The 27,824-nt window shown below is 42.3% G+C and overlaps 2 protein-coding genes across 2 annotated transcripts; both read right to left on the reverse strand.

Moving 5' to 3' along the window:
- Window positions 1-324: 324 nt before the first annotated feature.
- Window positions 325-1,479, reverse strand: LOC308111785 (immediate early response gene 5-like protein). The gene has a single exon (XM_080466810.1). The coding sequence runs from the start codon at window positions 1,331-1,333 to the stop codon at window positions 455-457; it is 879 nt and encodes a 292-aa protein (XP_080322936.1). The 5' UTR covers window positions 1,334-1,479; the 3' UTR covers window positions 325-454.
- Window positions 1,480-19,178: 17,699 nt separating this feature from the next.
- On the reverse strand, window positions 19,179-27,399 carry asb6 (ankyrin repeat and SOCS box containing 6). Its single transcript, XM_080466845.1, has 7 exons — window positions 27,164-27,399; window positions 25,810-25,932; window positions 24,338-24,513; window positions 22,122-22,228; window positions 21,931-22,039; window positions 21,742-21,828; window positions 19,179-20,167 (listed from the first exon to the last, which is right to left on the reverse strand). Exons 2-7 carry the CDS (start codon window positions 25,917-25,919, stop codon window positions 19,449-19,451), a joined length of 1,308 nt encoding a protein of 435 aa, XP_080322971.1. The 5' UTR covers window positions 25,920-25,932; window positions 27,164-27,399; the 3' UTR covers window positions 19,179-19,448.
- Window positions 27,400-27,824: the final 425 nt, after the last annotated feature.

The following is a 27,824-nucleotide window of genomic DNA, read 5'->3' on the forward strand; positions in this document are numbered from 1 at the left end:
TTTTACTTTTATTGATTAATCAAAGCACGCCCTGGTATAAATAATACATTTACAGAATGTTATTCTGCATTAAACTTGCGCATGAGCCTGCACAAGTTTTTTGTGGCCACATGGTGGTGCTCGTCCAACATCTTTCCAGAGGAACAGCGTTAACTCATTTCTTCAGGAAATACAACCCAGAGACAGACTCCAGTTCCCCCCCTCAAACGAATCTCATGGAAATAAGGTTGAAATGAACACAGTTAATTCATTCTCCGTCAGGAAACGTTGAGAACTGGCATAACAGATATAAGTGTTTTAATGCAAATGAATTGATAACGTTGTTCTATAATGTCACAGTTCAGGAATATGTTCAATAACAGAGCACAGAGAAAGAGAGGATTGCAGTCGTGTCATGGTTTATTTGAAAGCAATGAAATAAAACAAAGATACAAAGATAAAACAGCCATACACATCAAAATGCTTCGATTGCTCGCGTCCAACCGCTGCCGGTTCGCAGTGTATGTTTTAAAGAAATTGTTTGAGTGGCGAATATTTGCTCAAGGTCCGTCTGCTGCCAACTCACAAACTCAGATAGTCCACCTGAACCCAACACTGAGATCAGGTTGGAAATGTTTGTGCTGTCCAGCTGCTCCGAGTCTGAGTGTGAATCATCATCAGTCCTCATCCTTTTACATGGCACTGGCCCAAAGTCTGGCAGATAAAACTCTGGATCAACAATATAATAACTTGTGTCCATCCGCCGCTTTTTAGCGTAGCAGTGCGCGCCCTGCGGCTGTTTGGGCTGCGCGCAACAGTCTGAATGGAAGTATCCGTTTGTGACGGTAGTCACCACATGAGTGTCCAAGTCCAGGACAGTCTTTTGATTTGCTTGTGTGTTCGGGACAGGTAAGTCCCAGGAGGATTTCTCTGCACAGCTCCAACAGGCTTCCGAAACCATGAGGTCAGAGTCACTTGGTGAAACCATTGCGCAGGCAGATGCGTCTTGGTGCGCCACCTCTGCAGGCTGGCCGCCCGGCTGGTGCGCTCCGCAGTGCCAAGTGTCCGACTCAACCCCAGTAAAGTTGCAGTAGAAGTCATCAGCCAACTCCGTGAAGCTCCCCGTCAATTCAAGGTATTCTTGCCTCTCGCGGACCGCAACGACATCCTCGTAGGGATGCGTCCTCTGCGTCTGCGATAAGTTTTTGCTCATATAAAACTGCCTGGCGTTTCTCAGTACGTACGTTACCAGTAAGTTCTTGTGGAGCTTGATGCCTCCTCTCTGCGTCCTGGAGCTTTGGATTTTCCTCAAAGAAATGGAGATCAGATTCTGTGCGTCAAATGCACACTCCATCCTCAACCGGGCCACCCGTTCTTTCCTCTCAGTCTCACAAAATCGTTTGTTTCCTGACTGGAGAAATGTTGGAGTCTTCAGCTGAGAATCCTACTAGATTCGTGTGGACTGTGTCCATAGCGCTCCATGTCTTCCCAGTAAGGGCATGGATTTGCAACTCTCATCTTTCCTTGCCACGCCCTCACGTCGGCATCGTCCAATGGGAGGGAGGCGGTGCTCCTGTTATTCGCAAATATCACTACTAGCCTCATTCAAAATGCACGTAGGAGCGGGCATGCTGCATTTCACTAACTGTGTTCTGATCCTTTTAAATCTCAGTGCAGACTAAAATCAGCAGACGTTTATTGTCCATGTGGAACCGGACAGAATGGAAACCGAGCAGGGGACAGAACTGAGTGGGAAACAACTGCAACGGGGCAGAATATGACATGAGATGCATTGTACTGTTAACAGTTAAAACCACATGACAAATAATGCAAGTAAAAGTACCTCAGGAAAAAAAGAGGTATGATCTACATGAGACAGGAGTCCGAGGGAAAACTAAAACACATAAGTATGTAAAGTAAAAAAGAAAAAGTAACAGGACGTGAGAGAATAAGAGAGGAAAGGACAGAAAGCACATGTTAACGTACACAGGGACGGTCATGGTAAAAAGGGGTAGGATTTTGAATAGAATAGAATAGAATAGAATAGATAGCAAGCAAAATAATAGGGTATATGAAAGGAGTTGTAGTGGTAATACATACTGAACAATGAAATAAAAATAAATTAGAATTTGAGAAATAGAATAGAATAGAATAGAATAGAATAGAATAGAATAGAATAGAATAGAATAGAATAGAATAGATTGGAATAACCAAAGTAGGTCAAAATAAATAGACTAGAACATGATAGCTTATAGTAGAATAAAGTGGAGTTCACAACAAACTAGAATAGAATAGAATAGAATAGAATAGAATAGAATAGAATAGAATAGAATAGAATAGAATAGAATAGAATAGAATAGAAAAGCCAAAGGAAGAATAGGTAATATAGGAGGATGGTGATATAACCTGATACTTTAGAGTAGAGTAGAGTAGAGTAGAGTAGAGTAGAGTAAAGCACAAGTATAAGTGCCAAAGAAAAAGATTCTATAACATGAGAAACTAGAGAGGAAAGAAGAACAAAATATAGCAGCGATAGAATCGTGAGTACAGTACAGCAGAGTGAGGAACAGAACTTTAAAGACCATAATCCGAAGAGCACAAGCAAAACTTATAAAAAGAAACAGCACAGCATTGCAAGAAACAGAAGACAGCAGCGTAGTGAAGATAATAAAAACACAATCTAAAGAATCTAAAGACAAGCAATAGGAAGTGACAGGAACAGAACAAAATCATAAAATACATAAAGTACATATGGAAAAAATATTGTGTATGAAGTGAGTAATCCAGAAGTGGTTTGAAGGTGTAATTTAAAAGAAGAGTATAATGATGATTAAGAGAAAAATCTGGTTGAACACAAATAACAGAATAGAATAGAACATGGTAGAGTAGAGCAGAGTAGAGTAGAGTAGAGTAGATTAGAGTAGAGCAGAGCAGATTAGAGTAGAGTAGAGCAGAGCAGAGCAGAGCAGAGTAGATTAGAGTAGAGTAGAGCAGAGCAGAGTAGAGTAGAGTAGAGCAGAGCAGAGCAAAGCAGAGTAGAGCAGAGCAGAGCAGAGTAGAGTAGAGTAGAGCAGAGCAGAGCAAAGCAGAGTAGAGCAGAGCAGAGTAGAGTAGAGAAGAGAAGAGAAGAGCAGAGCAGAGCAAAGCAGAGTAGAGTAGAGTAGAGTAGAGTAGAGAAGAGAAGAGCAGAGCAGAGCAGAGCAAAGCAGAGTAGAGTAGAGTAGAGTAGAGTAGAGTAGAGTAGAGTAGAGTAGAGTAGAGCAGAGCAGAGTAGAGTAGAGGGATATAAAAGCAGCAGGGATATAATGAATAATAACATGACAAAAGACTAGAACAGATCTATTTTTCTATGTTTTTTTAACCTGTTTTTTTAATTGATAATTTTGAGGACTGAATAAAAACCAAATTCAATTGTGATTATTTTGCTACATATCTATTATCCCTCAGTACCTCAGTAGAATGCATACATGTAAAATCACCAGGTAACGTCAATGAGAAGAAGCCTGAACAGCTCTTCTGTTTTAATACGTAACAACATGTCTCAACATTAAAGCAATGGAAGAGACACAAAACAAATGCATACAGTCACAAAAACACAAATGACATATTTTTTTCATTCTCACCTTATTAAATATTGTGCTCTACCCAGACATTTACACAAACTGCATTTGGTGGTTTGGAAATATTGTTGCTGTTCAAACTTTTATGCAAATGAAATCAACTGAAATTCAATTAAAAGAGCTTATTAAATTAGTATGACAAAAAGACAGAAAAAAACTATGGAGCTGAGGTTACAAAGGGCAAATTTGTAGTATGTGCAAGAGGATGTTAACATTTTGCACTTTCTCTCTAATCATACTAAAGCGGGACGACAGTTTAGGAGAGCAGCCTCCTTTTGTTCTAACCATTATTCAACAATGTCTATTGTTCAGCAATATGAATCCACTTTTCTATATTTTAGCTTATGCTACATGGTATTAACTCATGCGAAAACAAACTATACTATACTATACTATACTATACTATACTATACTATACTATACCAATATATATAATACTATACCATATTGGATCAGATGGTATTGTACCATAAACTATCATACCACATCGTGCAATCACACACCATCCTGCACCCCACATACCATACCATACCATACCATACCATACCATACCATACCATACCATACCATACCAGATGTGACCAGACCAGATGTGACCAGACCATACCTTACCATACCATACCGTATCGCACCAAACTACACCAGACCACACCAAACCAGACCAGACAATGGTGTACCATACCGTACTGCACTGCACCGCACCGCACCGCACCGCACCGCACCGTACCATACCATACCACACCACACCAGCCATGCCATGCCATGCCATGCCATGCCATGCCATGCCATGCCATGCCACGCCACACCACATCATACTATGCAAGATATGATCATACCATATTGTACTGTCCCACATGCATCCACACCCTAAAATGCCATGTTGTACCACCGTACTATACAAGACCATACCATTCCATAGTGTAGTGGAGCTTACAGTACCATATTGTATGGGATTGTATCATTCTTATGATCATTGTATCATGTATCATATAGTATACCATATTTTGAGATATTGTACCATACCATACCATACCGATGCATAATTCACCAAGCATTTGTTCACCCACTGATATGGAATGTGAGCTAGGGCTAGACCGTTGTGAGACAAGTTAAGTTTACCCTACTGAAGATGTGTTGTTGCCATACCATACCATACCATACCATACCATACCATACCATAACATACCACAACACAACACAACACAACACAACACAACACAACACAACATAACATAACATAACATTTTAACTGCAGTAAAAAAAAATCTTTACATTGTGTTGCACTGATCTCTCTTAGAAATGATACAAGTATGGCTGCACACACAAACATGGTTTTAATAGGCATTTGCACACATGCAGTAAATTATGAATGCCCTGTCGGAAATTGACTGTGATGTCATTAGGGTGGTCTGTGATAAGAGAAATATTGTCAGTGCACTCAGATGTGTGTTAAAGCTCTTTGTAGAGAGATTAACTGTCATCTGCGCCCCACATCTGTTTGTATGTACACACACGCAGATGGCTGACATCACACCCAACACCTGGACGTGACTTTGATTTCCTGCCAAATAGGTGAATGAGGAGGACAGCCACTATTATGGCGATCATGCTCTGATAATACTGTAAATTAGAGTCTGACACACGTGCTCTCTCAGGAATGTACTTTAAATAGCAGTTAACAGATTGATATTGTGTTTTATGACGCAAAGTGATAAGAGATGGCGAGGCGTCTCTATGGCAAAGCCTTATATGTGAGCACTTTAAATACTTGAGGGTAAGTACATTGTTTTCTTAATACATTATTTTAATACTCAAACGTGTGACACAAAGTGAAATTCTCTCAAAAAATTATTTGATAGTAGTCATAAATCAATAAATGAAACAAACATGTCACAGGTGACGGTACCGCAATGTAATGAAGTTCTTGGAAATGATCACTGACGTAGCTCGGTAAGTAAGGTCAACCAGGATAATCAGAAAATTCCTCGAATTGAGCATTCATCTTCCAAACTGAGCATTGGAACTTATTTATACTATGATTAACATTTACAACATTTTCTAATGTTCTCTGTTGTGCATATGTTGTACATGTTGCAGAAAAATATTTAAATGCAATTATCAGATTACAGTGTATCTGACAAGAGGAGTTGAACACTTTAACTTTAATTATAACTAAAACAATTAAAACATAACCAGCATTCCTTCAATGATCCTGCTATAAAATAACGATAAAGAGCTTTTGCATGTGGCTGATTTGGGACTTGTATCCCTTTTCTCTATATATTCATTCGTGTTAACAACAATTTGTTAAAGTGTATGTCTTTTTTTATAGTCTTCTTTTTCTTTTTCTTTTTTTTACATTCACGGATTGAGGTTCACAGAAGAAGTGTTTTGGCTGCTTCTCCGTGTTTTATTTATTTCTATCTGGGATTCCTACTGTTTTTCATTTTTGGAAAAATCCCGAATATTAGTTTCTCCACGCTGTTCCACTGCAGAGTTCCCAGGAATATCACTCTTTCTTCAGCATCAATTAAAAATTCATGAAAGAGCAAATAATAATTGAAGCATGCATTTTTCCTGAACAATAAAGACTGTTATACGGTGTTGAAGTAAAGTGACGCTGCATGAATATAGCGTGAGTTTTTGCTGCGTTTGCATATTAAAAATTGCCACAAAGCAATAAAAAAACGCCTCAACATTAGGAAAAGTCCATGAACACCATTTGTAAAACAAACAAGCAAACAATGCAACTATACAGATCACACTTGAAATTCACTGGCGTAAACTTTTGAGTTACACGCTGAGAAAAAGAAGAAAAAAAAAACCTACATATTCCCTTAAAATGGTTTGACAAATAAAGTTTTCCATCAAACGATGCGTCCTAGTTCTCTATCTTAGTGGCAATATGAAGGGAACGCTGGAAGAGAGGAGGGAAAAGAAAACATTGGAAAGTGAAGGTGTCAAAATGTCACATTGCAAGGAAAAAACAATAACTGTGGAGAGGATTTTATTGAGCATCACTGGAGGGAAAACACAAATCTACGATCAGCGAGCAAGACGAACCCCAAAGGTCAGACCAAATGTCAAATGGACCTGGTTTCAGGTTGGAGACGCGTCACTGTACTTGTACACGTTCAAAGTGTAAAAAGTCGTACATGCAGGAAGTCGTACTGTTTTGTTTCTATTGATGTTGATCATTTAACCTTCCTGCCACCAACATGTCCTGTAAATCCCATTATGTGCAACGATATATTAAGAAAGAGAAAAAGGACTAATAAACCTTCATTGGTGAAACAGCAGCGTCACAATAATTTGGTGTTTGCAGGTTTTACAGGATGCAGTGGTACAAATTAATTTATTTTCTCGTGCACTTTTTTTCTGAATACTAATGTCAAAATGTCTCACATAGACAGTACTTTCACTTTGAATGGTATTAACAATATATTTATATTTGTTCTGCATAACAGAAGAATCTTTTTGAATGTGTTTTCGGTATAACGATATTGGAGCCATATTGTATTTCATACTTGAAGTAAATGAAGTTCATACATTCATTCATTCATTCATTCATATATACTATATCAAGGGATTAAATTGAAAGTGGGATCAACACAAATGCACATTTCATGTAGGATGTATTATTTGTACCTTCAAACAGAGTCCGTAGTGCAGTCCAGCATATCATGTCTAAAACACGATACTATTACTGTGATCATGTGGGTGTCAGGGAAACAATCTCCTGTAAACGGAAGGAAATCAGCAATCTGATTTTTTTATTTACTCGTCTATTTTAAAAAAAAATCTAATTTATTGTTCATTAGTACCCCGAGATACAAACTTGCTAAATCTGACAAAGGAAAGACTGAAGCATCTGCAGTTTTCACAGTAAATTACAATTGTTGAAATCAGAAATAAACTATATATAACATGCCCCCCCCCCCCACCCCCCCCCCCCCCTTTCCTTTTCTATGGAGTTTATTTTGAAACCACTACAAATCAGGCTCTTAACATTTACCACAGACTGCAGCTGGTAACATAAAAACTAGAAAGATAAAACCTCTGTAAAACTGTAGGTAATGAGGGTGTTAATGTACAACTGAAAAACACGAAATCTATACTTAACTGTAGATGAGCCGTAGCGTAGTTCAATTTTAATTGACAAATATGTTGTGAACATACTGAAAACACCATTTTGCTCTAGGCTGAGCCTAAAATTAGAACTGGAATTCATTCAGCAGAAACAAAACAAACCCTGTTATGAACAACCATCACTTTATTTTTCTATTTTTTTATTCATAACCACACATGAATTACACATACAAGAAATAGAAAGTTTGGAATTGTATATTTATATATTTTATTAATAATTTGAGGTTTAGTTTGACACAGACTTTCAGGTCGTTGCACATTTTGAAACAAAAATGTTGCAGCAGAACTGAATGCATATTGTTCTTATATTTCGCTTTTAAAGTTTCAAATAACCTAGAAAAACACTTCAGGTTCCAAAAATGCAGTAAACTGAGCTTATTATTCAGTAAATTTTTTTAGATTTTAGTTTTGAGTTTTAATAGACAAATATGAATATTTAAGAAAGGGCGATGCCATTACACAATATCTCTTCTTTAAACTGTCTGCACATTGTTGTTCATCCAACACAATGCAAACAACTGAGTCTTTGTCTTAATAATCTAATTTACACAAATCCTGGATGAATCAGTCAGGCAGACGAGAGACCTCTACTCTTAACTACAAATAAACCCAAAAGGAGACAGATCACATTTCGCAATCAATACTTTCCCCTATCAATAAATTTACAGTCGGGACTTTGCAGACGATCCCAAACAGGAAAAGAATCGCAGCTTAACAAAGAGTCTTTCTCGAGAGCTTCCTCTTAAACACATAGCTAAGATATGCAGCTCTGTAGAAGATGCACACAATTACCTCAGAGGCGGGGTGCTTTATTTACATATGCAATATGCATAAGCAAGGTTACTGTGAGGGTGAAATAACCGCGAGATAGAAGGAGTGAAGGAAGGAGGGGTTTGGTGTGTGTGTGTGTGTGTGTGTCTGTGTGTGTGTGTGTGTTCATGCTTGTGTGTGTGGTGGTGATAGAGAGAGGGTGGGTACAATCGGGTATGTGTGTGTGTGTGTGTGTGTGTGTGTGTGGGGGGGGGGGGGGGGGGGGGGGGGGCAGAAAATTGGTGTTATCAATATTTAACCAACCCTTCCAGCATATTTATGGCAGACAATAGAGCAGACATGCAACTGTCTCATATGAGTGGAAGTGTATTTATTACAGAGTGAAATATAGGCTGTAAATAGGATGTTCATTGATACAAGCCTGGAATCGGTGTGGAGCCCCTCCACCCGGTACACCGCTCAAAGAGTTGATTCTTACCTAAAAAAAAAAGAAAAAGAAAAGTCTCCACTAATAGCACTCCCGGGCGGTTGAACCTATCACAAATATTCATTAGGGAGATATTTCTACATGTGGCCAGCAGATGTATGTAATTCAACCAGTTTGAGGGGGGAAAAGGCCCCCAAAAAATAAAAACTCTGAAAAAAAGAGGGAAAAGAAATAAAATGTCTGGAGCCCTTTTTTTTTTTCTTTTTTTTTTTTTTCTTTCACAGACCCATGGCCTCTCAGAAAATGTTTCCATGTGTTGTGTCTGAGCACACTGAGAGCGAAGAAGGAAAACATTCTCGGCTCCAAACCACATGCAACAGATTCTTTCTGAAGCCAAATAAATCAACCCTGTGTTTCAGATCATGTGACACTTTTTGTGCTTTGTGTTATTCCCAACATATCCTGTTTCAACCCCCCCCCCCCCCCCCCCTGCCCACCACCACCAACACCACCACCACCCCCCCCCTACACACACACACACACACGCACATGCACGCACATTCAGAGTTTCCATATCCTGTGCGTAACATCACCTGTACAGACAGAATGGCGTGCTACGATGCGACATGCTCAGGCAGGAAAACAGGAAAGGGAGTTCAAGGGTGTCCAACATGAAATACTCAGTGAGTTAGGGGAAACCCAGAGCTTTTTTGGCAGCACTCCAAGCTTTCTGAAGACAGTAAGTAAAGTTTCACCAGTGCACTTTTTCTCTCCTTTGCTTGAGCACTGCCATCGTGTGCTCTACTTTTGCTTGTGCAAAAAATAAAAAATAAAAAATGAAAAAAAATGTTCTTGAAGTGTAATCACCTGCCTCTTCGGGGACGGCACATGCAGTATGTTTTCAGTACAAATTAATGGGACCCTGCAGCAGTGCTGCTTTATCTTAAAAGGAATACTTTGACACTCGAGTATTTTTCTCCTCGCGCCTCCCCTGTTCAAATTAGACCTTAAATTCTACACCACCCCAAAGCTGATTCCATCTCAGCTTCGTTTCAAGCTGTGAAAACGACTGAAAACAGGCAGCTTGGCTTGGTCGTGTTGAAGGTTAAAACTAAAGGCAAAAGAAACACCGGCAATCAGTGAACGTAATCTGATTTCCCCCCAAAAAATAGAATAGAAGAGAAAAACGTCATTGATTCCAGAGGGAAGTTTTAAGAGGACATTTACTTGGGTCTATACTTAAATGATGCTTGAAGAATACTCAAAGTTGCCTTATAATTTCTATATATTCAAACTATGCCTTCCTTATATTGGGAAAAAAATGCAACTGTAAAACAAAATAATGTATTTCCATAACCAATGACTCATATTCAGATGAGCGTCTCAGAGTCTAGAGATTTTTTTAATGCATGAATTAAGTGGTACAAATTGTAAAAGTCTTTTTTTAAAGCCAAATTACAGCAACAAAGTAAAAAAAACAAACATCTAAAATAATGATCTTAAAATCCAGCTTGAACTAAACATCTGTTTTTTCATTACATCAAAAATAAAACAGTTGTTTCAAAAATATGCCAATTTAACAATTAAAACAAAAAACTTCTGTGAATTGTGATTTGTTTCCCCTTCATTTTCTCTTAAAAGCTGCACGTCAGCAGATCAGATGCAGTGCGACTCCTACGTCTATATTTTTGAGATATTATATCATCTTTGTGAGCATAATAGGGCAACAAACAAGGTAGGGAATGAGGATCACACAAAATTACAACAAATGACCATAGCTCCTCCGTGGGAAACGACAAGTGAAACTGTCCTGGCAAAAGAGGACATTTGGTCTCCGGACATCAGGGGAAATATGTTTCCTTATCGGAGCAGGGGACCAAAGGTTGACCGAATACATCAATGACAAGGACTTGGAAATCAAACAGCTCATTTAATGAAAAGAACTAATTGTGTGTCTTGAATTTAAAAAATAAAACTAAAAACATACAGTCACCTTGAAATTAAATGAAAGGAATTGGCTTGTAGTATATGTGGCTTGGAGTATAAAGGTGGAGGGCCGCGTGTGGTCCATAGGCAATCAGCTGTCCGTGTTTGCCTTATGATAAGCACTTCGTGATGACAGTACAATGTAATTCTAAAACATGCTCTTCCAAAGGCCACCATGGAATTTGTTATGATAATTTTCACACGTGGACAATGTAGTATCTCAAGGAGTGATCGTCATTAGTGTGTTTTTTTCTGGACTAGATGTTCCAGTGTGTTTTACAGTGACCATCACTCGCTCTCCCTGGATTCTACACTATTATATTACGTCTCTTATTGTCACAATTCACACTGAAATAAAAGAAGTGCCCCTCCCTGCTCCGGGCATCTGTTATAACAATACAACAATGCAACGCTCCGCATGTCATAGACGGAAATGTGATTTTCGTTTGTGTGAAGAGCTGATTTAATGACAATAATTTGTTAGTATTCACTTTTTTTTTTTTTTTCTCTTTCCATGAGACGAATAGATGCGTTGTACTCTGTGAGTATAAAGCCAACAGCCACTGGTTAGCTTGTCTTAGCATCTTCCTCGTCTTTCAGCACAGAAACCAAAAAAAAGAATGAAAAAATCAATGGCGAACAGCCACTCTGTGGAAAAGAACTGTGTGCACCTTCCAACACCCAAAACCTCACTAATTAAAACATCTTTTGACAAAATGTGTTTGAAACCGAACAACAACATTCCATTTCATTTATTGTCTCTCCATATTACCATACAGCACATCATCATCATCATCATCATCATCATCTGCCTCGCGTTTTCCTCCTCTGATCCCGTCCATACATTTTACTTAGCATGCACTATTGTAACCTTGTACTTCTTGCTTTATGTGACATGCCATACTGATCAATCGGCCCTGTTCTCCGTGGGGTAACACACTGTTCCCCCGTGCATCTGACAGCCATCCCGAGCCCATTTACTGTCAAATGGGCTCTGCTCTCTTTGCCTGAGCTCAGATGCAGATTTATGCCAGAGCAATGCCGGTTCTTGCATATTAGATGAAAGCCTTGTTTGCATATACCCGCTCTCTCTCTCTCTCTCTCTCGCTCCCCCCCCCCCCCCCCCCCCCTCCCCTCCTCTGCTCCTCTCCTTCCCTCTTCCCCCCTCTTTCTCTCTCTTCCTTTTTTCTGAGGCGTCACTTTAATATGTATGCAAATGGGCTGCGCTCCACGGGCAGATATGTGTGGAGTCCTGTCCTGCAGTCAGGAGGTGTAGGAGAGATTGTGTTTGTATTTATGAGGCATGGGCCCTGCCGCTCTTGGGAGAGAAAACGCTACGAGTAGTGTGGTGGAGGCTCTGCAGTGCAGGCAGAATGCAGATATGCCAATAACAGAGGTCATGGTTGTCACTAATGATAAGAAGAGACAATTAGACAATAGCATAGCTGTAATGTACCCCCTCCTTACACCCTCTTATACACACACACACACACACACACACACACACACACACACACACACACACACACACACACACACACACACACACACACACACACACACACACACACACACACACACACACACACACACACACAAACAAACACCCGAGCTATCGAATCCCTGCTCCGGTATGAAGAACGCTGAGAGACTCTTCTGGAATGTTCTGCACATTTCGGCAGCGGCGGCTCTCCATCTTCAGCTCTGCCCGAGACGGGATGAGGAGTCCTGGGTGATTGGTGCGGGTAAAAGCCCGATCCATCGATCCAGCGCAAGCCTCAAGGGGGTGAGGATCACTGTCAGGTGCTGAGGCAGGGAAGACAAGGTCAGGTCACCTATGAGAAAAGCACCCCCTAACCCATTTCATCAGTCTGATGCTTCCCAGACAGGCTGCAAAAGAAGATGATCGATAATGTCTAAGTAACAGCAGGAACAGAAACCAATGAAGAATATTACTATGTTTTTGTGTGTGTTTTTCTTCACATCTCAGCAAGTGATGTGTAAAATTTCCAGTTGCATGTATGCATTACCAAATCAGAGGAATGAGCTAGTTTCAAATCATTTAAAAAAAAAAAAGTGTTTTTTTCAGAGGAGTGCTAAAATATTGCAATAAAAAAAATGAATGAAAATAACAATGAACGCCTGGTATTATGTTCAAGACATAATAATATCTTGGCTTAGTGCCAATCAGTGATCTACTGAGGCTACACACACACACACACACACACACACACACACACACACACACACACACACACACACACACACACACACACACACACACACACACACACACACACACACACACACACATGCATAAATGCACAAAATTGTGTGCAAATCAAATGTCTGTTTCCTCCCTCCCTCCCTCTCTCTCTCTCTCTCTCTCTCTCTCTCTCTCTCTGTCTCTCACTCGCTCTCTCTCTCTCTCTCTCCAACACACACACACACGCACGCACGCACGCACGCACACACACACACACACACACACACACACACACACACACACACACACACACACACACACACACACACACACACACACACACACACACACACACACACACACACACATCCCCTTCCTCCATCATGAATAAACCATACTGTGTCTATGAGTCATATACCACCCCCACATCCCTCTCTAACCCACTCCCCCTATTCGCTGCTGCAAGAGTAAAAACGCTAATTAACGTGATGGCTAGCTCCAGCTCCTGTCAGCAGCTTGTGGGGGCCTCTCAACCAGCCAGGCTCCACTGGTCTCTGGCTTTAGCAGCTCTCTCCCCAGCCGCCATCTCTGGAGAACCGGGGCCCCTCATTCATATTCAGCCCCAGTCACAGGCACCTGGAAGCAGCCAGCACCACCTCCACCACCACCGAGCACCACCACACAACCCCCAGTAGTGTCTATCACCAGCCCCCCAGTCGAGCCCACCTCCTGTCAATACTGGATCCCCCCACTGCTGGGAAGAGACACCCGCAAAATCCACCCTTTAAGCCCCACCTACACGCGCACACACACAAACACACACTATTATTCCATTTTCTCAAACTGGAGGCCAAATGGAATAAAAAACCCAAACTGAGACACTCCATTTAGGAGATGTGGGAGCTCGAAACTCCATCTAGGAGATGACACAACCCAACTGATGGGTTGAATCACCCAACGGTGGAGAGAGAGAGAGAGAGAGAGAGAGAGAGAGAGAGAGAGAGAGAGAGAGAGGGGAGCTGTGTGCCTTGCTAGACGAGCTCGGTAACCATGACAACGCAGCCAGGAGAGCAAGAAACAGGAACATACAGAATCTGTTTCTGCTGAGACTTGCACATGTGGCACAGTGCTGCTTTTCCTCCGAGAAGAAACGAAGGGGAGGTGTGCGTGTGTGCAAACAACCTCGCTCTGCTATACTTGTGGGGACGTGGGCCTGACACTCGGGGTCCCATGTCACCGTGGGGGCAAAGACTGAGGTCTGCATGAGGAGTCAATGAATCTTTAGGTCAGGTCAGACTGTGGGTTTAGTTAGGTTAAGACTGGGGTAACTAGTACATGCTGTAGAGTTTGGAGTAAGTTCGCTCGATGTCAGTGTCAAATCCCAGTCAGGCGTGAAACAAAACGTCTGTTTGTGCCTGAATTTCTCTCATTGTGGGCCCCCCGAAACTTGGAACAAACTACAGCAGTGGGACCCACTGTTTCTTGTGTGACTGCAAATGTAAAGTTTTCGTTGGGTCAAGATGTGGGTTTCGTTCTAAAGGTACAGAGAGGTTGAGGCCAAGGTTAGTCACTCACTTTTGATGGGGTAGGAGGCTTGGGAATGCATTGCGTCAGTGGGAAGGCCCCACAAAGATAGCGCCTCAAGTCTGTGTGTGTGTGTGTGTGTGTGTGTGTGTGTGTGTGTGTGTGTGTGTGTGTGTGTGTGTGTGTGTGTGTGTGTGTGTGTGTGTGTGTGTGTGTGCGCGCGTGTGCGTGTGAGAGTGTGTGTGTGTAGCTCCTTATGAAACATACATGCCTGCTGTCTCTCCGACCGAACTCACTTGCCTGCTCTAGTCACAGAGAGTGAGTCACAACACTAGAAGATATGGTTAAAAACCATTTCGTGGCAGGCTTCTTTTTCTTTTTTCTTTTTTCAAACCAAGTGATGCAGAATGAGCCCTGCGAGAACTAAAAAAGGATAAAAATGTGAACTATACAGGCAAGAAAGAGTAAGACTTGTTCCTCTCCGGTCGTTGTTTTTGCCGATTTTCCTTCCCTGTGCCTCTCTGCCGCTCCCCTTCTGCCTGTCTTTTCTCTTTCCTCTTGCTCCCTTTTTCTACAGGCTCAGTCTAACCTCCCCCTCCCCTTTCCTCAAGGGAATAAAGGTCGTAACGCAAATGATTACTCAAACCCGAGTTGCCATAGAAACGCAGTCATGTGACTAGAGCAGGCATGCATAGACCACAACAAAGAGGAGGATCAGGAACCAGTGCTGGAAAGAGCTGTAGCTCGCCTTACTGGTGCCTCAGTGCATTTCACTCAAATTCAGGCTTTTAAAAATAGGCGAGCAGCATGAAGCGCGAGGGGGAGAAAAAGCAGAGAAAACGACACTGAAAAGAGCCGGGATGAGAGGCTGTAATGAATCTAGGCTGTAACACTGCAGTGTGCCATATATTCTACCATTCACTAGCATACCAAGGGTGTGTCCTATTCATCATGTCCTTCTTGGAGGCAGAGCGAAGGCGCCAGTTGTCTGGAATTTCTGTGAAATGGCGTCAGTTGTAGAAATGTAGAGGGTGGTGGATTTGAGTGCTACTAAAATAGTTGGGAGTTTGGAGTGGGAACTTTTTTTTTTTTTCTTTTTTTTTTTTTTTTGGTGTGTTCCACTTTGGATGAGTCTCCCTCAAAGAACAGAAACAGAATTGTATGAATAGTGAAGTCGGATCAGCGCGGTTACTTTAAAAGTCTCAACTATTCTCTTTCCATAGACATTTGGAGAGCTGATTGTGAAGATACATCTAATTGTGGAATCAAAGAAAGATGACAGAACACATCCGAGCAGATGTAAAACTCACAGTTTCCAACACACTCGGTGAAACCGGCTGTAATTCTATGAAGTGCTGAGCTGAATCCATCCGCACAGCCGTCACGTGTCAATCTAAAGCAGGAACCAACACCTGGAGCGCAATGAGAAGGTGGCCTGCCCCGACAGGACTCAGTTATCCTGCATCCAGCAGTCCACCCCCACGGAGATTAGTCCCTGCCCGGGTGAACCCTCCGACCTGGGACCATCTCTCACAGAACGACCATCACCACGGCATCACACACACACACACACACACACACACACACACACACACACACACACACACACACACACACACACACACACACACACACACACACACACACACACACACACACACACACACACACACACACACACACACACACAGCCAAAGCTCCACATCTACTGATCCAAACAACAATAATCTTATACGAGATGAACCGTGCTGTACGTAAGCTTGTGCGAGTGCAGGAAATGTTGCGATCTAAATTCCTTTAAGTGTTAGCAGCCATTAGTTTTGGTACGCTCCACGAACACCAGCAGAGCTAAAGGACGGGGTACATTTCTTTCTGATGAAGTCACCACATCTGCGGTTATGAACACTGAGTGTGTGTGTGTGTGTGTTTCAATGTCTGTGCTCTCTCTCTCTCTCTCTCTCTCTCTCTCGCTCTCTCTTGCCCCTTCATACCCCCATCGCTCACACAACCAAACCCACGCTTGCCTTCACACGTACACAACGTAAGATGTATGGGGCAAACACACACACACACACACACCGGCGTGGAGGGGTGCGGGTGCACGGTGTGACCCCCTTCACTGACTGCGAGCCATTTCCCTCCAAAGTCCACCTCAAGTCCCATGAGGTTTTAGGCAGCAGCTGAGCGTTCAGTGATGTCTGCAATTATCCCGTGTCTAGACAATGTCTAGTGGAAGACAAGGAGATGCACAGGCTGCGCTCTATAGAAGAAAAGGCCCCGGAATAGACCACAATGCCTTTCACCCGGTGACGCGGTGGTTGATGAAAAGGTTAAGACCAGACCAGGAACTCAAGCCAACGAGCACAGACGTAAACAGTAAAAAGAAAACAAACAGTGTTCATATGTAATTTTAATGGATTCCAAATGATTCTTTTATATGCTCATGGCTCCTTGCAGCAAACACGCTGTGTTGTTTTGGGTTTTTTTCTCAAACAAAAGCCGACTTCAACTTACTTTTTATGAATTCATATCAATAAAGTGTGTTTGAAGTCAATTTCTTGTCGGTTCATCCTTGAGAAAGTGTTACGCTGTCCTTGTACTGAGGTTTATTTTTCTTAAACGAGACGTGGATCCGGTTTGCTCTTTTCTTTTTCTGCTGAAGGTGGAAGAAGAAAACTAGAGAAAATCTAAAAGATTAAAAAAAAAAAAAAAAAAAGGAGATAATGTCAACCAGAAGAACATTATTTAGAAGAAAAAAAGAGAACTTTTCATATCAAGCAGATAATATAAGCTGTCTTTATTTATTTATATATTTCACTGTGAGATAAGTTATGGGATAGTTTGTATGCTACAAATCATGATATCGAGTTATTTTGTAATGTAATTTAAAGCTTTTCTTCTACCCACAAAACCAAACCGATGAAAAATCCAGTTTTGCAGCTCTCAGACTTTCCAGTACCAATCACATTTGTTATCAAGATTTCATTCTGGGGTAACTTCGCCGCATGATAAAATGATCTGAAGTAAATAAAAGAAGTACAAAACAAGCACAAATGCGCCGAAGCAAAGGGTGAAAGATATAATGGGCTGTGGTGAAAGAAAAGGCTATGAGAGAATGAGCAGGTGTGGTGGGAAAGACCCATGGGCTTCAGGGAGAGAATAGATCAATAACTAATTTCAGTACAGAGCTTCACTCGCACTGTTTTCCAATAAATGCTGGATGGAGAGTACTGGCTTAGCCCTCCCCCACTATCTCTACTCTATTCTATCACCTTCCACAAGCAGGGATTGGACTCTTTGCAAGAAGCCTGTTTTTTTTCCAGCGCGGTGATTGTTGGTTGGGTGGATTATATCCCTGCTGCTAGTGTTATAGCATAAATGTAATCCAACGTTGCCATTTCCATGTGTCCTCCATGAGCGCTCTCTCAACCATCCCACATATGCAGTCTCTGTATCTTTAATGTTATTTCCCCCCCAAACCCCCACTCGCTCTCTCTCTCTCTCTCTATCTCCCTCCCTCCCTCTCACTCATTCGACCAGGGCCAGAGTGTTGAGGTTTTGTCAAGAGTATGCAGGGAGATTGAGACAGACAGGAGAGTGAAGCGTGTGTCATGCAGGGCTGCTGCTGCTGCTGCCGAGCCTCTTCTCCTCAGAGGCTGTGACCTAGATAACCAAGAGGAGATGGAGCGCCTGCAAGCCTTGGAGCCACTCCAGCTTCAGCAATGTCAGGAAGGGGTTAGTTGTGTAACACAATGTCCTATTTAGTTTTCTCGTCACACACACGCACACACATGGACGCAAACACATATGTACCCGATGGTGTTCCCGTACCATCATAACACACTGCTTTTAGGGTCGGTTTATCGGTTTCTAAAGCTGGGAATAGCAGGATGGGTTGGGGAGGGGATGCTGAAATTCATCAGTTTTTAAACATAAGCATTAGGGATGCTTGGGAAAACTTTCTACTCCAGCAGCCACTGCAGCCACATGTCAAAACATCTAGAGGCACACACTCCCTGCTGTGCTTTAGCATTTTATCCCTGCTGTTATATTTCAGCATTGACTCAGATCACAGTGCTGTATGAACAACCGTGAGGCAATAATAGACAGCGCCGATTCTTCCCCAATTACTTGTATCCTGTGAGAGTCGCAGGAGGTGCTGCACTGCCACTATATGACAGGTATGGGCCTAAACATGTTGACGGATAGCAAACAATGTAAACTGCTGTGTATGAAGTGCAGTTCACTACAACACTGCGGTTGAAAAACGCAGTTTTAATAATCCTCCGTCATGTTCGGCTGAGAAGATACACACATTCTACAATACAACAGCATGATGTTGACGAGATAAAATATAGATGGACCCTACAGAGCTAAAAGCAACTTTAATAGGCTGCACTGTGAATAACTAAATCTTTGACCCTCACGTCTGAGCCACGTTGAAAGTGCAGGAGCAACACTGCCATCTGGTGGCCCCCACTAAAAACTGCAGCTCCTTCCAAGCAACGACACAGTTCACTGAGCAGCACAATAATTTATTCACATCAGAATAACAAAAAACGGTTACAATCTAAACAAAGTTGTCCACACACAATTTTCTATGAGAAAGTAAACATACACACATTTGAAATCTGGCACAAACAAAATACAATAACAATTCCACAAAGGCCTCAATAGTCAGTTTGAATGTCAGTATGGTAAGACGATTTACGAAATTGCTACAAACATTTTCTATCATTCAAACTAAATAATAATCAACACAACAATGAGCCGGGATTTGATCGGATCAGTGCTGGTTCTGTAGGGGCTTGAAGCGGTCCCAGCCAGGCCTCAGGGTGTACATGTACTCAGGAAGGAGATATTCCTTCAGTCTGTCTGGTAAAGGCAGTGCGTTCACTCGCTCGTCCAGGGGCCAGGGTTCCAGGTGTCTCCTAATGAATGCCCTGCAAAGGCAAGCCAAGGCTGGAGGGCTGGCTTCACTCTCAAGTAGACGGTTCTGCAGGTCGAGCACCGCCCGGGCGTACGGGTGAGAGGCCTGGGCGGGCTGCGGGAGCTCCAGCCTGAGAGAGAGATGCAGCGCGGGGACGTTCACCCTCACCAAGTTGATCAGATCTTCAGCCTGCTCCAGGAGCTCGGCGGCGTGGCTTTGACCAGAGCAGTTCTGCAGGGCCGTCTGAAGCCGCTGGATGATGATGCTGTAAGCGGACCAGCAGGGCTCGTTGTTGTTGGAGCAAACCAAAGACGCTCCGCTCTGGATGAGAAGAACGGCCAGAGGGAAGAGGAGGTCAAAGTGCTCCAGGCTGGTGAGTGTCAGGGAGGGCTCGCAGTCATTCAGGCAGCAGCTGGGGTAAACGCCGTGAGTCAGAAAAAGCTGAATGGTTTTCAGGCAGAAGTTACCGATCTGAGCGGCGTCCTCCTCGCTGGCCTGCAGAGCCTCTTTCACCAGAAACACCAACGACGACTCCACCGTTTCTCCATCTTCGTTTGCAACATTGACGTCGGCACCTTCAGAGGAGAAGCGTCACTCAGAACAATTTTACTCAATCCTACACAAAGTTATCCTCCGTATACAACACACCTTTCAGTGTCTACCACATGAGAAAACATTGACCTGTCAGGCCAATTAGCTCAGAAAAGTAAAAAAAAAAGAGACTTGTTTGATCTTAATATGAGAATTATCTGTAGATTTTTTTTTTTTTGGTCAACCTCAGCCTCATGTAGACAAAGCAGAAGGACGAGAACTATGAAAATAAATAAATGTAATACTTATAACAAATATGAATTTCAAGTTGTTAATGTGATTTTCTTCCACTAGAGGGAGCTCAGGACCGTCCGTTGCTTCATAATCAATGCACTATTGAACTTTATTTTAGACGATGTGAACGAGCCCAATTGATGCTCCCATGTACAGCAAGACGCTGCAATTTACCCTGGAGATAGTTTTCACACTGGATGCTGGGATTCAAACCGGTGTCCTCTCACACCCTGGGTCAAGAATGAGCGTGATGTGCCACCAGCAATTCTGTATTTGTTTGTGTTGGCAGCTTTTTATAATGAATCAAAGCAGCTGAAGTTAAAGAGTTTTTGTAAGTATTTCCATTTTCATGATGAATGGTAAATCATTGAATCCCACAATACCGGTTTATTCAATTAAATTTGACAAAGTTCGTCTTGCTTCATCCTCCCATGATCAAGATATGGACGATAGTTTGACTAGTGACTTTAAATCAGCCACTGGTGTTGGTTGTGGAGGCAGTTTGATTTATCAGGGCTATGATAGGTAATGTAGAATCCAGTGGCTCGGTTCACCATGGATGTTCAATAAAGCTGTCAAAATCAAAGCATTAATAGTGGAGATTAATTTAAAACTTTTAACTTGTTAAAAAAAGTTAATGAAGTTTTGTTTACTTCCAGTTTTGTTTTTTTTTAACTCCGGTGGAGCCGTGACAAGCCACTCGGCTGCCCAGCAGCAGAATACAGGTTAATGATGTAAACCGGAAAATCCGACGGAAAGTTTCACTTTAAAACGTTGCCTGACGGCAGTTGGAGAAAGCGAAAGTCATTGGGACACTTAGTAAAACCAAATGTAACGAGTACATAAGTAATTCTGTGCAGCAGAGCAGCAGGTTGCCATGCTGGCTGACCGGTAGCTCACCAAACTGCTAAAGCTGGAGGAAATACTAAATATAATTATATGCGTGTTGAGTCTAGATTAATTCCATGGTTTTCCATAAATACATATTGATGACAAGCTTCAGTTTGAAGTTAAAAATATCCAATTAATCACAAATAAATACAAAAAGAATTTCTTATTTTTTTTAATGGATTGACAGCACTCGTTCAGAGACATTTTCTAGTCACTGTATGTTATAGTGAAAGCCTCCTGTAATGTGTAAAATCACACTGAACATTGTGTTGTCGTGGCTCAGCTGCTTCGGGTTTGGATGGCAGCAGCACAGCAGCCTTTGCATTAACGATCACAACACTTCAGTAGTGATGCTGTTTGAGGAAGAGCTGGATTCACCAGGAGTACGAACAAGAAGGGAAAATGAAGACGAAGGACATTTTGGAGACCGTACCTCTCTCGAGTAGAAGCCGGATGTTGTCCGTGTTGTGCACAGTGACTCCGTCGCTGCTCGCCAGGGCGTGGAGCAGAGGTGTTTTTCCTGGTGAGACGAGAACAAAGCGACAACATCTTCACATCTGAAATCGAGGAATTTATACAAACATTATTTCCCCTAAGGGGGGGCTGGTCAGTGAATATCTACCACGTCTATCCCTTGAATTGACATCAGCGCCCAGGTCCAGTAAGGTGAGCAGGCAGGGCAGCCTCTCCGACTCCTCACTGGCGAGGTCCAAGGGACTGCTCTCGTGGATCTGCAATGGAACACGCAGCATAAATATAATCCTGACGCTGAGGACTCAATCAAAGAAATAAAAAAACTGAGGAAGGACTGACCCTGTCTCTCTTTTCGATGTCGGCTCCATGTTTAACCAGCAGCGCCACTATGTCTGGCCTGTTCCTCAGAATTGCGATGTGAAGTGGATTGTAGTACGACACCGGGGCTTGAAAATAGAAAACAAACACGCAGTTCAATGGAAGCGAGTCTTTGTGATGGACGAGGACTCGCCAGACCGGGGGAGAACCGCAGCCGACGATTGTCAGGCCATCCGATGTTGGAACGGGCGACGCCACGTGAACACAGTAAAGTGCGACAGAGCCGGTGTTTCTAGTGCACCGGTTACCATGGTAACTGTTGACATCCTAAGGTAGTGGTTGCTGCTGGTTACGGCAGACATTAAAAATAGAAGAAACGAGTGTAACCATCTTCATAGACGGGATGCAGGCTATCAAGAGGTAATTGGCCATCTGATCAGTCTCCCCACACACACACACACACACACACACACACACACACACACACACACACACACACACACACACACACACACACACACACACACACACACACACACACACACACACACACACACACACACACACACACACACACACACACACACACACACACACACACACACACACACACACACACACACACACACACACACACACACACACACACACACACACACACACACACACACACACACACACACACACGTTCAGAACAGTCTTCATTCTTGTTGGCACAGATTCATATATGATTTTCTTCTATATAGAGACGATAGCATCACACAGTCTATGTAATTTGTCCCGTTCCACCAAATCACAAAGACGATCCATTGAATTGAGGTGTGAAGGCCACGGGCTCGACGTCTACCAGGAAACCGTCCCACACATCACCGCACCACCAGCAGCACCCTGAAGGGTTAATATATGGCAGGTTGGATCTATGCTTTCATGTTGTTCACACCAAACAAATGTTTTTTTTTTCTGTTTTTAGCGAACGGAATACAGAAATACAGATACTGACCATTGTCTTCATGCCTAAATAAAATGAGTTGCTGCCACCTGATGGGCTAAGTTGTCGTCATGAGTGGTTGAACAAGAGGAACAAAAAAAAAAAAAAAAAGGGCAGTGAACGTAGAAATACAAAAGTAGATCATGTTGACCAACTTTTGATAAAAATTACTTGGGAGTTAAAAAAGTGTGGGCGCCCTCCGTCAGCCTCTGTAAACTAGAGAAACCAAAGGCAGACGAGACTGCTGTTTTCACTAACAAAGACACATTGAACCTTTTCTACTGGAAGTTCAAAGAACTAAAGCGAATCCAGAGAGCACAAACAAGGAGAGCACTGCAGCAGACAATCAATACAACAACCACAGCACAAGGATTTCTGACACTGATTAACTACTGCATGTGTTTATGGATGCCACTGACACATTTTGTTTATAAAAAAACCCCCACAATGATCAAAGTCTGGAATACAGACGTTCACTTGGAGGACACGTTATCACAACCATTTATAATCACTTGCTGCAGTGCGATTCCCGTTACATTACAGATGTCATGTTTGTATTTTGTCAACATAAAAACACAAATTTTGATTTATTTTTTTGTTAACGTTGTTTAACAGAATCACTTGTCAATTTGGTGAAAAGATAATTGAAACAGCCAAAGTCAGACTCCTCTAATTGCGTCCCCGAGGAAGAGCAAGTGTAAAACCAGCAGAGGTCACCAACAGCAGAGTTTGGCTGAGTCCTGGCAGGTTTCATCACTGCAGCAATCCACTGCAACTCACAAGAGTTGCTTAATCTCTGGAGTGTATCTGCTCATTACCGATAATCACTTACTTGAGTAAAAGTGGGGAAAACAACCGGGTCTGGAAGAGCTATCTGCCATTAGATGTTCACTACGAGTCGAGGAAAGACATAGAAATGCATAAAGCTTGGATCCACCATCAAACGTAAAGATGGATTGAGATGAATGAAGGGAAAAACTAATTGCCATCCACATTTTGCATATAAAAAAAAAAACCAAACTACATCCGTGTTTGAAAATAATTCGCTGCAGCTGGCAAATCTACTCATTACTGACTTAGTACAGGTTTTACTCTGAATGCTATGCATCTCTTCTGAAGCAGAAATGCGTCTCTAAGTCTCTTAGTGTTGCCATGTTGGTGCCGTGGTGAGCGACTCACAGCAAGAAGACCCCGGTGTTAAGCTCGGGTCATGACCTTTACAAAATCTATATTTAAAATGACTTCTTACCTTCAAAGTTCAGGTCGGCGCCGTAGTGCAGAAGGATCCCCACGGCGTCCAGCTTTCCCCGCTCGGCCATTTTAAACAGGGCGTAGTTGATGCCTTCTTTAAACACTTCAGACCGAGACTCTCGCTCCAGGAGCCCGATCAGAGTGCTGCACATCCTGGATTCCTCCTCGGGTTCTCTGGCAGGAGGAGAAAGAGGAAGCATGCCACTGCAATCACATCAAATCCGGCCAGAGCGTGCGAGCCTCAGAATGAGCGCCACACGCCACACCCGACAGCAACATTCAGTTTTCCGTTGGCAAAAATACAAACACTATTCATCAAAGGACAGAGGTTGCATTAAGTAATTAAAAGGAAATATTGAGGCAACTTTCTTACTTAAAGTGAAAGCATGACACTTCCCATTTTGTCCACTTGGGGTCAGAGCCACACTGGCCACAACTTCCTTCACCTCATCATGGGGCCATGCAATCATACTTTATTTATCCCCTTGGGTAACTTCCTTTTTCTGTTTTCAACCATCCCATTTCTAGGAAGTGGTGTGCAGCCACATTGGGGTGGTCGACGGAGCTGATGGAGGTCAACGGTCATGCTAGGCCACCACCAAGCTCCTTCAAGACAAACTGGAAGATAGAATTTCTCTCGCCGCTTGTAGGTTGACGTCTGGGCTTCATCCCAGTTGGATGTACCTGATACATCTCAGTGGGATACCATGAGGTATCCAAAACTACCTCAACTGGTTCGCCTCAATGTGGAGAGGAATCGGCTCTGGATTGAGTCTTTCTAGGACGGACAGTGAAGCCCGCCACCCGACGGAGGAAAATGTTGATGCTTGTATTGTGATCTCATTGTTTCAGTCATGACTGTAGATGAGGGTAGGGGTGTAGACCGACGGGCAGAAACAGAATATTTGCTTCACTTCTCAGTTCCGTCTTTACCGCCACAGTCTGATACGGCGTCCGGCGTACCGGTGACACTTCAATACACCAATCTCACAATAAGACTGCTCCGCCTGAGACAAGTTCTGATCCGAAGAGGCTCTGCAGTGTTGCTTTTGTCTTCACATACAATAAAACAATAAACAATTTAATCTACAATCTGTGTTGCGATCTCTTTTTACACTCATGCACATGTGATGCCAAAGTGTCCCCCACCGTGGTCGCTCCTATCTGAAATCATTCATTCAGGTTTCTGCCCACATCTCCCACTCTGCTACTGAAAGTGGGAGATGTCCATCTACTGCCGAGCACCAAGTCACAAGTCAAACTGCTGAGTCTGGATCAACCTTTAAAGAAGAACTGAATATCACATGTGTGCGATGCTCTTAGTTGGCCAAGAGCTTATGTATGGAATTGCATGGCAAATATCTTTTTGGATAAAATGTATATAATCTATCTTGCAGTGACAAAAGTGAAGCTGTTCCTTCAAACATACACAGTGACCGATATATATATAAGCACGTCTTTGCGCTTTACCTTCTCTGGTGATTCTCGTCTCCTTCATCCAGTCCAAACACACACATAATGGCATCTACAAGCGGCTGGTACTCATAAATGATCCTTCGAAACCCGTGGAGGAAAGGCATTGTTCCTCAGATCCTACACAGAAAGGAAAAGATCATTTAATTTGAAAAAAATAAAATAAATAAAAGAAGTTGTTTTTCCCAAGTTGAACGATTCAAGAATTTGCCCCAGGCATGCATAAAGTATTTATATTCTATTCTATACATCCTGTGACACTCTCTGTTGAACAAGTGTTTAAAATATGTTCACTATTTGGAGAAATACAACAGCCAAAGCAATTAACTGATACTCCCAACTGCCACCCACTAAACATAAAGTACTAAAGAAAATCCTCAGATCTAAAAAACAACAAAAAACAAATCCTAAAACAAAACAGTATGTGGAACCTTATATTTGTATTTTTCACATATTTTTAAATCATCAGTCTTCACATGTGAGTATTCATTTCTTATGTCCAAACAAACACTGATGTGTTAAAATAAAGCAGGCAGTTTGAACAGGCCTATTTATGAGGGAATGTATAATTTTCTGACATCTTTGGAAGACAAATAATCAAATTGTGTTCCGAGAGTTCAGTGAGACAACAGCCACAGACGAGGAGTCCCACTCAGAAAGGTTGATAACTGCAGGACAAACAAACAATCCAGCCGGCTGGGAGCAAGGCAGCAGGTCTGAGCAGAACTCTGCCATCTTCATCTTATGAAGAGGAACTAAAGTCTGTTATTGTCGAGGCGTCTGGGGACGTCTACCAATCACGTTGGGACACCTCTAGCACCTCTCAGAGGTGTCTGCATCAACTAAACTGGATCCCGTCACCCAAATACTCTACAACACTGTACCTTAAACTCAATAAGTACTATTTGTCAAGCTTTTTTTCCTTTTGAAGAACCATCTCTACATGTGTGTTTTGGCTCAGGTCAGAACTTTAAAGCACAGAGATGGATCAGTGCTGTATTCAATGAACACCTCAGTGTCATAAACACACGTTTCTTAACTTATTGGTGGAAATACAGTCTAATACACATAGTAGTATTGACCTGACCCTAATAATGCCAGAACGGCATTGTTCCAACTCCGTTTTGACCCAATATACTCCTGCAACAGCCAGATTATCTCACAGTCGTGTACAGTAGTCCCAGTCCCACCCTGACCATCGTGCAATATTCCTGCGGTCAAATAGATTAGAGTGTTTCTGGTTCGCTCAGCCAGTACAGTTTATTTAACGTTACCCGATCCTGCAGTGTTTTTGCACCACCTGGAATCCAAGTGGACATAAAGTCATAATAATTCTCAGATTAAAACTCACCCAAATCGCGTTACTCGATCGGAGTAGAAATTACGGTCATCCGATCTGTAATGCTGAAAACTGGTGTGGAAAAAACGAGTCGAAGGGTCGTGTTATCTCTTCAGCACAGACACGTGTTCTGAGAGTGTCGGAGTAAAAAAAAACACCATTCACGCACGCACGCCTGTTTTACTTCTTTTTCATTTTTTCCATACGGGACATTTCCGCTGCCCCGACGTGTGCGTCGCTGTTTTCCTTCCCACTTCCCGAGGAACAACAAAGTTCCTCTTTACGCACAGCTGTGTTCCTGAGCTCGTCTGAAAATTTCACTCCGGGAAAAGAATGTTTAACAGATATTTTAGCGGATTTTTTTCTTTTTTCCGTTTTTTCTTTTTCTTTTCCCCCCTTTTTTTGATTGAGTTGTTACGATACGTAAACGACAGGGAAAGAGCTCGTTGCAGGGGAAACACACGAATAAACATTGAAAGATTACGAATGAATAGGTAAGTAGTCTACACACACTTTATTAATAACCTCAACAATTTATTCTATTTTATTGAAATTACACGTTACCGAACATTATTTGAAAAGCTCTATTCCCTGGTAATAGACACACAACTTCTTCATTATTAATTATATAGATTTTCTTTCTATATAAACTATAAACTACATATATTTTTTA

Source organism: Lipophrys pholis (assembly GCF_963383615.2).
Source record: "Lipophrys pholis genome assembly, chromosome: 7".
Lineage (NCBI taxonomy): Eukaryota > Metazoa > Chordata > Actinopteri > Blenniiformes > Blenniidae > Lipophrys > Lipophrys pholis.

Excerpts from the sequence above, each read along its gene's own strand:
- LOC308111785 (XM_080466810.1), bottom strand. The coding sequence starts at position 1,333 with ATGGAGTGTGCATTTGACGCACAGAATCTGATCTCCATTTCTTTGAGG.
- asb6 (XM_080466845.1), bottom strand. The coding sequence starts at position 25,919 with ATGCCTTTCCTCCACGGGTTTCGAAGGATCATTTATGAGTACCAGCCG. Across the intron at positions 22,040-22,121 it reads ACATCGAAAAGAGAGACAGG|ATCCACGAGAGCAGTCCCTT; the intron begins GTCAGTCCTTCC and ends GTTCCATTGCAG. Across the intron at positions 20,168-21,741 it reads CCGGCTTCTACTCGAGAGAG|GTGCCGACGTCAATGTTGCA; the intron begins GTACGGTCTCCA and ends TCTCCTCTGAAG.